Source organism: Plectropomus leopardus, chromosome 6, assembly GCF_026936395.1.
Source record: "Plectropomus leopardus strain MGB_pleo_1.0 chromosome 6, ASM2693639v1, whole genome shotgun sequence".
NCBI lineage: Eukaryota > Metazoa > Chordata > Actinopteri > Perciformes > Serranidae > Plectropomus > Plectropomus leopardus.
In genome coordinates this window covers 6,377,007-6,389,177 of record NC_142181.1, presented here as the reverse complement: position 1 = coordinate 6,389,177, position 12,171 = coordinate 6,377,007, and the positions used below count along the sequence as shown (strand labels likewise).

General features: G+C 39.9%; 1 protein-coding gene across 4 annotated transcripts in view; it reads right to left on the bottom strand.

Annotated features, from left to right (window-relative positions):
• Window positions 1-8,585: 8,585 nt before the first annotated feature.
• LOC121943083 (SPRY domain-containing SOCS box protein 4-like) overlaps window positions 8,586-12,171 on the bottom strand; it is a 63,034-nt gene continuing 59,448 nt past the window's right edge. For all 4 annotated transcript variants that reach the window (XM_042486465.2, XM_088078595.1, XM_088078594.1 and 1 more), the window contains one exon: window positions 8,586-9,963. In XM_042486465.2, the coding sequence (XP_042342399.1) occupies window positions 9,836-9,963 (128 nt within the window). In that variant the 3' untranslated portion in view covers window positions 8,586-9,835. The remainder of the gene's footprint in view (window positions 9,964-12,171) is intronic.

The following is a 12,171-nucleotide window of genomic DNA, read 5'->3' as shown; positions in this document are numbered from 1 at the left end:
AGGATCAACCATTTTAGTTTGGCTTTTACTTTACTTAACGAACTTTATTTATCTATTGTCTATTGAATTATACATTTTAGTCTGTTTCACAATTTTACTACTTCCTGTATCATTTTATTTTTAACACATGTATTTATGATTTTACTTTGTGCTGTTATCCTTTAATTTACCTTTTATTTACAATTTAAGTATTTTGCTTATTTATCTTTTATCATTACTATTATTAGTTTATTTTATTTATTTTTATATTTCTATTTATAGGTTTTATACTACCTGGTGTTTCCTCACTTATGGTAGTGTTTCCTCAGTTCCTGTTTTTATTTGTGTGTGTTTTTATTCACGCGTGTGTGTGTGTGTGTGTGTGTGTGTGTGTGTGTGTGTGTGTGTGTGTGTGTTTCCTCCAGTTATCAGTGCTATTTTCCAGCCGGTGGGAACAAGCTGTTCGGGGAGCATTTAAAGAGATTTTTAAGCTCTGGACTGACAGAGTGTGCTGTCACTGCGGCTGAACTGCTGTTACACATATTCAATTCAAGGCTGAATCTGGTGCTGCAACAATAAGTCAAACAGCAGATTTTCTCAAAAGAAACTTCATATTTAGTATATTGCTTTGATCATTGATGCATTGTTTACTTCTCAGTCCAAACTAGCAGGCAGTTGTTGGTTTCATCTTTGATGTGAATGATGAAGACAATATTTGATTCATTATCTTACCTTATATTGGCTAACCTGCTGAATCTGTTTTATTCACAACCTGCCTGTGTTTTAGTGCATACTAGCATATTGTTAACCCGTAACTGTATCTTTTAACATTATATTAAGGTCTGCGTTATGACACTTGTGTCTTATCTTTGCTTTTGTCTGTTGCTGTTTCTTGATGCCATTGCTGCTCTGCATGTCTGCATTTTATGCTTAATGTGTGTCGTTGCTTCATGCTGCGTGCATGGCTATTGGTGCTAAAATGCTTTATGTTGTTGTGCTATTGTTTTGTTCTGGTGTTTCTGCTGTTTCTTGTTGCTTTGCATGGCTTGTGTTCTGTCTTGGGAGTTCCTCTTTGTTGTAGCTGTTTCTGTCTTTATCGTGTCTTGCTGCTGTGAATCTTATCATTTTATCATTTTATGTTTCAAAACAGCTTTCTAAATTACTACAGGTAAAAATTAGCCTGACAGCTAACGCTGGTACTTTTACAGAAATGTTGATTAATGTGTGTTTTCCTTACAAATAAAATAAATGAAAATGAAATCTTTGGGTTTGGGACCATTCACCAACAAAATAAGCCAGGTGAAAATTCTGCTTGCCTTTCTTTTTTTTACCATTTACTATTACTATTACTATTTTCTGACTTTTACAATATAAGTTTAATCTACAGCAAAAAAATATGAAATCATTGGGTGCTTGTTGGTGATTTAAAAAAAAAAAACAGAATAAAAGAATATAGGAGGGAAGGAGCTTAAAGGGCTTAATTTTCACATTTTTAAAGTAAGGTTGAATGTTGTTCTTATCAAAGGCGTATTATCTATAGTTAGTGCTCCCGACTGTAGAGAAACAGGCTGGAGTATGTAGTATGTATTTCAACCACCCCAAAAACAGTCCAGGCTAATAAACATCACTTTAAATGTATGCTATATTTAGATTTTTTTCATGGCTTTACCCTTGCCAACAGAAAGCCCTGAGCCTGAGAAACTGAGCTTTTCTATCGCTCTCATCAAAGCAACCAGACTCCACTGACAAAAGCAGTTACTTAATTTCGTTGAACACAGAGGCTACTTGTCTACCACTGCCTCAGTTAGTTTGTGAATCTGATGAATCCATCCTAACCCTATAAAACATCAAAGCCGCACAGAAAACACAAACTGACTGCTAGAGGCGGCAGTAAAACAGTAGCTCTGTGTCCAGCAAGCTTAAATGACTGTTTTGGTCAAATGAGTCTGGTATGAAGCAATTATAGAGAAGTTTCACTCGATGTTCAGTTCCCTGCCGGAAAGCGATGTCTGACAGCAAGTTACAGCAGTGGGACTACAGCATACACTTTAACGGTTACTGATTTTTTTTTTTAAAGGTGAGCCCTTTTTGGTGGCTAAAATACATTTTGTTGCTGTGGTGACCGATGAAGGAAGCTGAAGGCAGAAATAAAGTTCACCTAATATGTGTCCTTACTTACAGCAGGATGTTATATAAGTGCCAGTAAAAAGTGAACTTGAAAAGGTTCAGACTTGTGCACGACACACGATTGTTTAATATTAAGTAAACTGAAGCGATAAGCCAAATAATAGTTGAGAAACAGGAAATCAAATAGTAGCATTTTTGATGATCTACCAATCTTTTCGAATATTCTCTATCTCTGAACATTGTGCTCTTACTATCCTGCTGCCATAGTACAGTTGTAGTTCTTAAAATATTGGGCAAGACACTGAACCCTAAAATGCTACCTATGGTCAGACTGCATTGAAGCTCCATGCCATCGGTGAGCGAGTGTGTGTGGATAGGTAAAAGAGCAGCATAAACCTTGTAAAAACCTTTCGATAAAAGCACTATATAAATGTAGCCACAGACATCTGAGCTGCCTTCAGTTACAATTTGTGTTTTGGGGACTTTTTGCCCTGGGTCACGTCTACATAAGGCAGTCCTACCTTACTGCTGGAGGCTGTCGGGGCACGATGCAGCTGACAGGAACACCTGCAGGCATCACAGAGCAGAAAAATGGTAAAAACAAAAGACAATCTGTACTTTATTTTACAGTTTATATGCTAACTGAATATCAATCAAAGACAGTAAAGCACATTGTTATTTGTAGCTAAGATGCAAACACAACATCATCAGAAAGTATCAGGCATTTGGTGATAAAGGAAACTAAAAATAATGTAAGTAGGGCTGCAATTTTTCTAGTTTTTCTTACACCACCATTCTCATGGAAAATAATCTGTTCTGTGTATCATTTGTTCAATTTATTTCAATATTTTTCTTTCTTCAATGGTGATGTGTAAATACAGTGAAAGTTTTAGAAAATATGACAAGTTATTCTTAAAAAAAACTATAGCTTTAACAGCAAAACACTTATTTCTCTTTAGCAGATTGATTTTAAGCTGTGAAAAAATATCATATAAAGTCCAAATGTCATGTTCAGTCTCTTTCTGAAACTCTTTGAGATGAATCCCAAACTACAACCACAAAAGCCAAAAAAACTGGAACAGATGCACCTTTGATGTAGCTGCTGAACATGAACTGAACCTCAACACGGTTAAAGTCACATCCTTATCTGTGACTGTGCACAAATTCCTCAAGCAGGCCAAAGAAACACCCTTTACTTTGAGGATTTTTGCCCTCTGAAGATATCTCCATATGTGATCAGGAGGCAAGAGCAAAAAAGCGAGGAGAAATGAGAAATGTAAGCTTTTACATGACTTACCAAGCAAAGCAGGCCAAGGATTTTTTCTTCCATAAATTATGGATCTCTGCCCGTCTCTGAAGCAGACAGCCGGCCTCCAACCATCCATCTCTTCCTCAGCTCACTCTGCCACTCTCCATATATGCATATGTATAACATGTATGCATAGAGGGAAAGGATAAGAAAAGGAAGTCTAGAGAAAAGTGGCGTGATGGACAATTATTCTCCCCGACACTTTTCTCAGAGCTGAAACACACCGTTTACCTCCAGTCAAAGCAGGCGAGGCAGAAGATAAAGCTCTGTGATGTAAAATATGCTTTTGAGAAAGGGAAACAGAGATGGAGGGATTTAAATAGCCTGAGCAGAGCGATGTAAGACGGAGACAGAGGAGAAGGTTGGCAGCGTGCGGTGGAGGAGAGGAGGTAGAGGAAGAGACAGCGAGATGAATTGAAGTGAAGCCTCACTGTCAAGAGGCAGCTAAATATGGATCTAGCAAAGCCAAGTCACTTTTAAACAGATCAAACAAGTCATCAGCTTTAACTTTCAGGCTCGTTCAATAATCCTTTTAAAGGGCCGGTCCCTGCACTATTGAACAGCGCTATATGTGCTGAGACAGATGAATGCTACAGTTGGGGATCAATAGCAGACCGGAAGTTACAGCAGATCTCATCTCTCTGGAGTGACTTGGATTTCAGTAACTTTGCATTTATTTTGATGTCAAAGCGTTACAAAATCCCCAAAAAAACATGTGTGCTAGAGCTCGATCTTCAGCCAGTTATTGTTATTAAAGTCTATCTCTCTCTATAGACACGTCTTTGTCATCATTATTAAAGCATTAAATGTCCATGTCCATCAATTCTCCTGCGTTAGTGCCGGTCATCTCCGTCTAAAAGCAGAGAGAGAGATGACTCTCAGAGTGATTATGATATTATCAACACAGGCTGCTCTCTGCTGCAAAACACTAATGGATTTTCTGTTGGTGGTGCCAGGGAAAGCCACGCTGAGCTGAACTTTGATCACAGAACAGGCTTTGTTCTGTGTTCAAAGCTTGCACTGGGATGATGGGAATCGGGTTTAGAACTGGCTCATCTCGACTCTACACCAAAACCAGCATCTGGGGCTTTGACAGCAGCAAAGGATTTTCTGTCACGGTGGACCTTTGTAGCAGCTACGCTTGTTCCATTCCAAAGCTTGATGTGCTGTTGAGTTGTGTTATTGAAATGAACAGTGTTGGTAAAGTAACATCCATTACAAATGTTTGCATCACTTAAATAACAGTTCTCACATTGCACGTTTACAAGGATAATGGCGGCTGATTTACTAATCCAAGGTCACGGTCATTTCTGAAATGACAGGCCTTCGAGTTCTTACAGAAGTAAACAAAATCAGCTTCTCATTTCCAGCCAAAGACGGACGATTTTATCAGCTATAGATAGCAAGCAGGCTTCTTTCAAAGACGCCAGATCATTGTACTGTTCAAACTGCACGACTGTCTGTCTTGGAATCTTTTAGTTTTCACACGACATGATTGATCTGCATCATATACGACAAGATCTTTCACTATGAGTAATCCCTGATAGGTATGATGTCATGGGACGCATGGGTCGAACCTCAACTCAAAGGTCAGGGGGTTATTACAATAAAATGTAAAAGTCAAAAAGTGACAAAGCAGCATTCCTACTAAAATATTCAGTTAGACACATTGCATGCAATACTCCACCTTCCACCCTTTCTTCCTATCACTCAAACACACTTTGGCAAGAGTTGCAGTGCCACTTGTCTCCGATGTCTTGCGGTCTCATTGGTTGTAACGTTCTGACAACCCTGACAGCTCCAAATATTTAGATTGCTAAATGTCTTGGGAGCACCAGCAATGTTAGGGTTGAGTACCAAACTTGAGACTTTTAATGATAAAAAACAAATTTCACAGGTACAATCAAGGAATGGCTCAAATTAAAATCTATCAGTGCCAACTTTCAGTACCTAAGAGCGCACCTGGGTAAAAATGCCGGGTTCAAACAGGAGGTGGAAACATCGCAGAGTGTTTCGAAGCTGTCGAACTCTGCTGGCTTCCAAGCTAGCAAAAACTAGTACTGCAGCCCCAAAATTTTAGGTTGATGTGGTCTGTTTTCCTGTCAGTTTTCTTTTAGAAATAGCATAGTATCATTGCTGTTTGTGGTGGTCCACTTTAAATGACATTCTTACTCCACATATTTGTCAGTTTTGGTTAAACAGAGAGCAAGAAAGATAAGCAGACAGACAAGCACACACATACACAAGCAGACAGACAGACAGACTCAGCTCTGTGTGATTAGAAACAAGCTGAGGAGAAGAATTGCTCATTGACTTCCAGCTTGTTCAAAAATTGTATTCTTGTTATTACAAAAAGAGTAAAATGATGAAAAAAAATGGTACTATTGGGTAAATTATTCAAGGTAGCGGCAACAGTATTGATTCAAATGTCAACTGTATGCAACCCCATGGCCAATGTCTTTGAACAGTTCACACATAGAGCTTGAACACCAATTTGGCTCTGATCTGAGTCTTTCGTCTGCCCAATAATGAATGCACTGCAGCAGGTGTTTGTCCTACACTGTATGCTGCAGGTACATGTTTTTGCCTGTGCAGTAATCAGCTAATGTACTCTATAACTGTCCAGATGCACTCTGGAAACTTTTGCAGAAGTTCCCAGCAGCTGCTGGAGAAGGGCCTTCTACTCTGCAATTTACACATCTCTCTGAAGCGAGTAAATTTAGCCAATTATTTGTGGTCTCTGAGAGACTGCTGTTATTGTTGTTGGTACTGAATAATAACAAACTGTTAAATATTGTTACAAACTAAATGCAGGTCTAAATCAAATTAGATAAAGTGAATTTGTACAGTGCCTGCTTAACATGAAGTAGAATTAAACAACAGACTTAATGCAGAGGTGTAACAGTCTGGATTTACTGTTTGTTTGAATCCAGCTGCAGGTCAAGCAGCAGACACCAGCAGCATCACCACATCCAGCCAATTTTATAGTGTAATCCCTGTGTCTCTGGTGCAATGCAATATTGTCATATTTATTATTGTTATTTAATGCTCTGACTTGATAACATGGGCGCCGAAATTTAAAAAAAAAAAACTAACACGCTCGGCGATTAGATCACTCATTGCGCATGCGTCGGATTCTGTGCGTAAACTCTGATTTGATCTGACTTTTATCCTTTTTTATCGAGCTATCGGAAATATCTTTTTAGTTCAGGTCCATATTTTGGCCGTTTTAATCACTTCGATCTGGATAAAGGTCTTTAGTCATCGGACGTGGATTTAGTATCTGCTGGAGCAACACGGAAGAGCGAGATGACAGGCCGCCACTTTACGCGTCCCGGCAAAATTTGTTTTTAACAATAGGCTATAATTTTACGATCGTGGGATTATGGACTGCGGCTGCAAATTGAAATACTCACAGTTAGCAGAAGACATCCACCGCCGGAAGACCGAGATCAGGAAAAGGATCAGCTGATCGAAAGCGTTGTTGCTACAGTCAAAACACATCTCCTACACTCGCTGCTTCTGTCCCCGGTGTCTCCGATCCCTGGCCGGCCTCTCCGCAAACAAACAAAAAAAAAAAAAAATCTGTCAAATCTGTTTTTATTTCTGGCCCCATCCCAATCCTAGGTGGATTGTTTTAACAGATTAATTTATCTTCATTCATGGCTCTGTTTACACCACCAAATCTTACAAGATGTGTTTTATTGACAATTTGAATCTGTTCTGAAATCGGCCCTCTCTCTTCAGAGGAGACAGCATCCACCCAAACAAACACGGCAGACAGACGCTGTCAGCTAACCAACAGTACGCGCAGTACAATCACTCCCGCATGACTGTTTGCGTTTTTCCCTCGCATTCAGACCAACCCTCTTCCTCTACGTCAAAACCACATCAACATGGTCCTCGTCACAGCTCCCCCCACAGGTCCCTCCAGTAATTTAACTCAACATCACACTCCCACAAAGATTCCCATGTTAAATCACCACCACTACCCACTCCCACTGCACCCCTTCCAGTCCTCCCACACAGATCTGTGCTATAACATATTATATTATATCATTTCCCACAAAAAATGTAATATTACACACCCAATAGCTCACACCTCATCCGCCTGTCGTGACAATTTAATTCAAATCCCTCTGCAACCTCTCGCAACCAGTCCGTAAATTTTGGCCTTTTAAACATTAGATACCTTAATGATAAATTATTTTCAATTTTTATAATTTGGACTTTTTTTATTATCACTGAGTCTTGGCTAACTGAAGAAAAGTGTAACCCCCTCTGAAGTGAGGGGGCATTGCTTTTATTTATAGAAAAGTTTTTAAAATGCATTCCCATTTTACATACTTCTTTTACATCACTTAAACATCTAACAACAACAAAACAACATTAAACAACAAACATTTTTTTCTTAAATCGCAAAGATCCTGTGATCATTTTAAATAATCTCCAGACCACCCAGGCATAACAATGTTTTCATCCAGGAGTTTTCTGATCTTTTATCCCATTTTTTTTTTATCCAAGTATGATAAGATTCTTATTTTAGGAGATTTTAACCTACATGTCTGCTGCCCTCCTCAGACTTTCACCACTGATTTTACGGATACCTTGAAATCTTTTAATCACACTCAGGCACTTCACGAGCCCACTCATTCCTACAGTCACACCCTTGACTTACACTGGTCTCAGCACTGGCAATTTTGTTATTAAGGAGATCTGTGTGTCTGATCACAAAACTGTTTTATTTAATCTGATTTAAACCCAACTGCCTTTTAACCTCAGCACACCGCTCCACCGCCAAATTTTTAATTCCACGTCTGCTAGCGATTTCTCTGAGCTTTTTAATGCTGTCTCTTAAACTGCTTTTTTGTTACTGTATTTTAATATGCCTCTGCCTCGAATCCCCTACTTAATTCTGCCCTCACTCTTGTCTGCCCTTCGTTGGCATTATTGAGTAACTTTAATTGTTTTAATCTCTGGGGCTTACAGCCTCAGCTTTGACTTGTTTGTCGAAGCATTTTATAAACTGTGTTTTTAACGGTAAAGCTCCAAAAACTGTTGGCAAGTGAAAAATCAGGGTTACAGTTGTACAGTGTGAACTCGGTATAAGGTAGGACAAAAAAATTAGAGGTGTTGGAATTGATGACAAAGAGCACAGAAAAACAAGCAGTGCGAGTTTAGCCGTGTTTATTCTTATTCACATTTAAAAGATTCCCATGGCAGCACATTTTTCTACCTATACCACGAGACAACCTGTCCCGCAGACAAATCTCAAGATCCATGTAATGGAAAAAAAAGGAAAAAAATCTCATTGTAAGACCATAATTTTCAAGAGTAAATCAGGAATAAAACCCACATGATGGGTAGATGGAAAAATAAAAAAAAATAGATGTAAAAGCAGCATTTAAAACTTGAGGGGGTCTTCTGTTATGACAGAAATGTTGTGGTGTGCTTTTTTTTTCGCGTGTTTCTGTCTCAGAGCAGGCACATTAGCAGTCGAAAACACGGCTTCACCTTCAGATCAATCTCTATCAGCGTTACAGGAGCTGGAGAGCCGACAAACGATGCCCTCGGTCCTTTGAGTTTACCAAACATGATGGGAGGCTTAAATCAAACTGGAGCGAGTGATGAAGGGACACAGAAAGATAGAGAGAGAAGCTGGCAGGAGAGAGGAGGGGGATTGAAAACGTTCAAACCACACTGCAGTTGTTGTGATTTTTAGCCTGTAGGTGGTAACTGCCTGCTCGTCAGTGAGTTGTCTTAGTACTACAGACAGTTTGGGCTTTGTTTCTGTACACTCATCACACACACACACACACACATACACACACACACACACAGAGTATATATGCAATCCATGTGTGCTGTGTACAAACTAACAAAAATAGATCTGTGTATGGACGCTCTCCCTCTCTCTCATGCTCTCTCTCTCTCGCCTGTGGCTTGGAGGGATTGTTGCGTCTCCACAGAGCCTGCTGTGTTGTTGGGAATATAAATATAAATACCAACATGTTTCCGAGGAGGCTTTCGCAGAGTCTGTGCAGAAAAGATGTCGGGTGTAAACTGTCAAACTAAAGGACAGTATACAAATGATTAGCAGGAAAAAAGGATTGCCATATCCTCTTTTAATCTCTTGCTCCCTTCATTTCATTCATCAGCTCCTCTCGTCGTCTGTCCAGAGGGGGAAAAAAAGCAGAAACCAGAAGATAAAAACATTCAAAATGGAAAACCCCCAACTGTCGTAAACAAAACCCCTTGTAGCGCAAACTTCACCACCTGTTCATGGTCAATGTCATCGTCCGCATCTACAGCAGATGTCTGATGGTTATAATTAAGTTCAGTTTGGACGCTGGTTACCGTAAGAACGAATGGGCCATAGTTTTATCCCATGTGTGTGTGTGTGTGTTTGTGTGTGTGCGGTCATTGGTACTGGAGGTAGTTCTTGAGCGTCTGCGGCAGTGGGAGTGTGTCGATGTGATGGATGCGCTCTCTGCCCAGAGCCAGTCGAGCTACTCGTCTGCACAGGTCCATGAGGGGGAGGGGCTCAGCTGTGAGGGACAAGAGACAGGAGGGACATGTTAAGAGTCTACAACAGACCTGCTAAACCTCACATACCTTGTTTACACTTGATTTACACACCATGTGTTCCAGCGTTGTGGCAGCTATGACCAGAGCGCATCGACCTGCTTTTGTTGCTCCTCAAATAGTCGCTCTCAAACATGGGATATGTGATCTTGCTGGCTTCATCTGTCTTTTTTTGTCATTCAGACATAGAGCTTTACTTGACTCAGAATTATGGCAGTGGAATTAGATTTCGCTGCTTGATATGAATATTTCGTTTTGTTTTTTCATACAAAGTTTTAAAGTTTGAGCAGGCTTCGGAGAAAATTCAGTGTAACAACAGCATTTGCATTATATAGTAAACAAGGTAATGGCGTCACAAATGTAGGACAACATTAAATTCAAACACCAAATATCAAAAAAGTGCCAGAGAGTGTATTGTATTGAGCTGCTGTAAGCTGTAAATTCACCACTTCCAAGCAGGTCTCTCCTCCTCTCTGTCGCGGCCTGCATGTCCACAGCTTTCTTTTCTGAAGAGTGGCATGAGAGTCAAGAGCACTGACTCCGTAGCAAAATCTGGGGACCAAAACATCCCCCAGAAGCACAGCACACTGACAGGCAAAAAAAAAAAAAAAAAGGCTGCTTGACTTGAAGCAACCTCAGTGGACTGAGGAGTCTCCCCCGACTGACGATTCGAATCTTCGACTTTCAAAAGGGCAGCCCTATTCAGATATACGTGTTTTCATGTTAACAGACTTTATGGCTTCATTCAGATGTGATGAGACATTTAAGGAAAGAGCAACAATGTGTGTGTCATATCTGGCACCAGGTGTGCCAGAGGGGGAGCAATCAGTGCCAGTGGTAAATTGAAAATTTATCGACATGAGGGAAAAAGGGTGTTTACTTTTCTCATATCCGGTGATTTAAAAACAGTGATTTGGACATCCAAAATCCAAGCCTTTTTAATGAACACTGTGAGCCTGAGGGCTCTCTCTTCCAGTGTTCACAGTGAATAAACAATTACAGTATCTCAGCAATTTTATCCTTCATTAGGTAGAGACTTATGTTACCTGTACATTCAAAAGCCTGATAGTAGCTAAGTATTGGATAAAGAACATAAAATTGTGGCTTTTGTTTAGTTCCTCTTTGCAAACATGCTGCATGTGAAGTGTTTTGCTGGATATTCATTGAATTGGCATGAAAAACACTAAGACAGCTGGTCTGATTATTATTGTGGTTGTACGAGGGTTTTTATTGTCTGTATTTATAGAGTAATCTGTCATGATTCTGTACTGCAGTGATCCTCATCAGGGGAAGCAAACATGCATTCAGTTTCTGTGGAATTAACTTTATGCTATTGCTGCCTGCACATTAATCTGACAGCATTAAATTCAGACCAGTGCAATTCAGAAGTGATACAGAAATGTAACCAGCTCCACCCAAGGAAGACTGAAGTTGCGACTTGTACAGAAAAGTGACGCAGGTGCTTATTTGGATGTGAGACAGACATGGTATCCACCATCAGATTTCCGTAACGAGGTGCATGTCTGAAAGGGATCTTTTGACAGATCTGTCAGCTTCGGCTACAAATTTTCTGTGACATCAGTGCTGACCAATAGCGAAGACAACATGGAGCAAGATGACAAAAGGCAAAGGAATCCACTTATTTTCACTGATGTTAGACTGGGTTGCATTTTCTGACAAAGCAAAGCATTTTTTTTGTTAAAATTCTCTATTCACTGCCATCCCTGCACTGATTTGTGTTTCCTTTGTCAGTTTTGTCATGCCAAACAACGCCAAGCCACGCCAGAGATGTAACTTCTCTGGAGTAGGGTCAAAGGAAGAGTATGACAGGTAGTGGTGGCATCAAGCCAACCGCAGTATACCCTCGGCAACCTCCTTCCCCTCCCACAACAAACGAGTGGCGAGACTCCCCTTCACCTCTCTCTGTGCATGAGACCACAGAGAAAGATATTTTTAATAGCCTGTGTGTGTTAAGCTTTCAATACTTTTGTAGCTTCTAACTGAATCACTTTGGTTTGGAGTTAAGTTTATCTCCTGCGCCCTGTTTATTTATTTTACTTTTTTTTTCTTTTTTTACTGTTTTGTGTTAGCTTTCAGTCATATGGGAGTCATGTTAAGTTATTTTGAACGAAAACCCAACATTTCTTTATTTCGCTGCTTCACAATAAAAG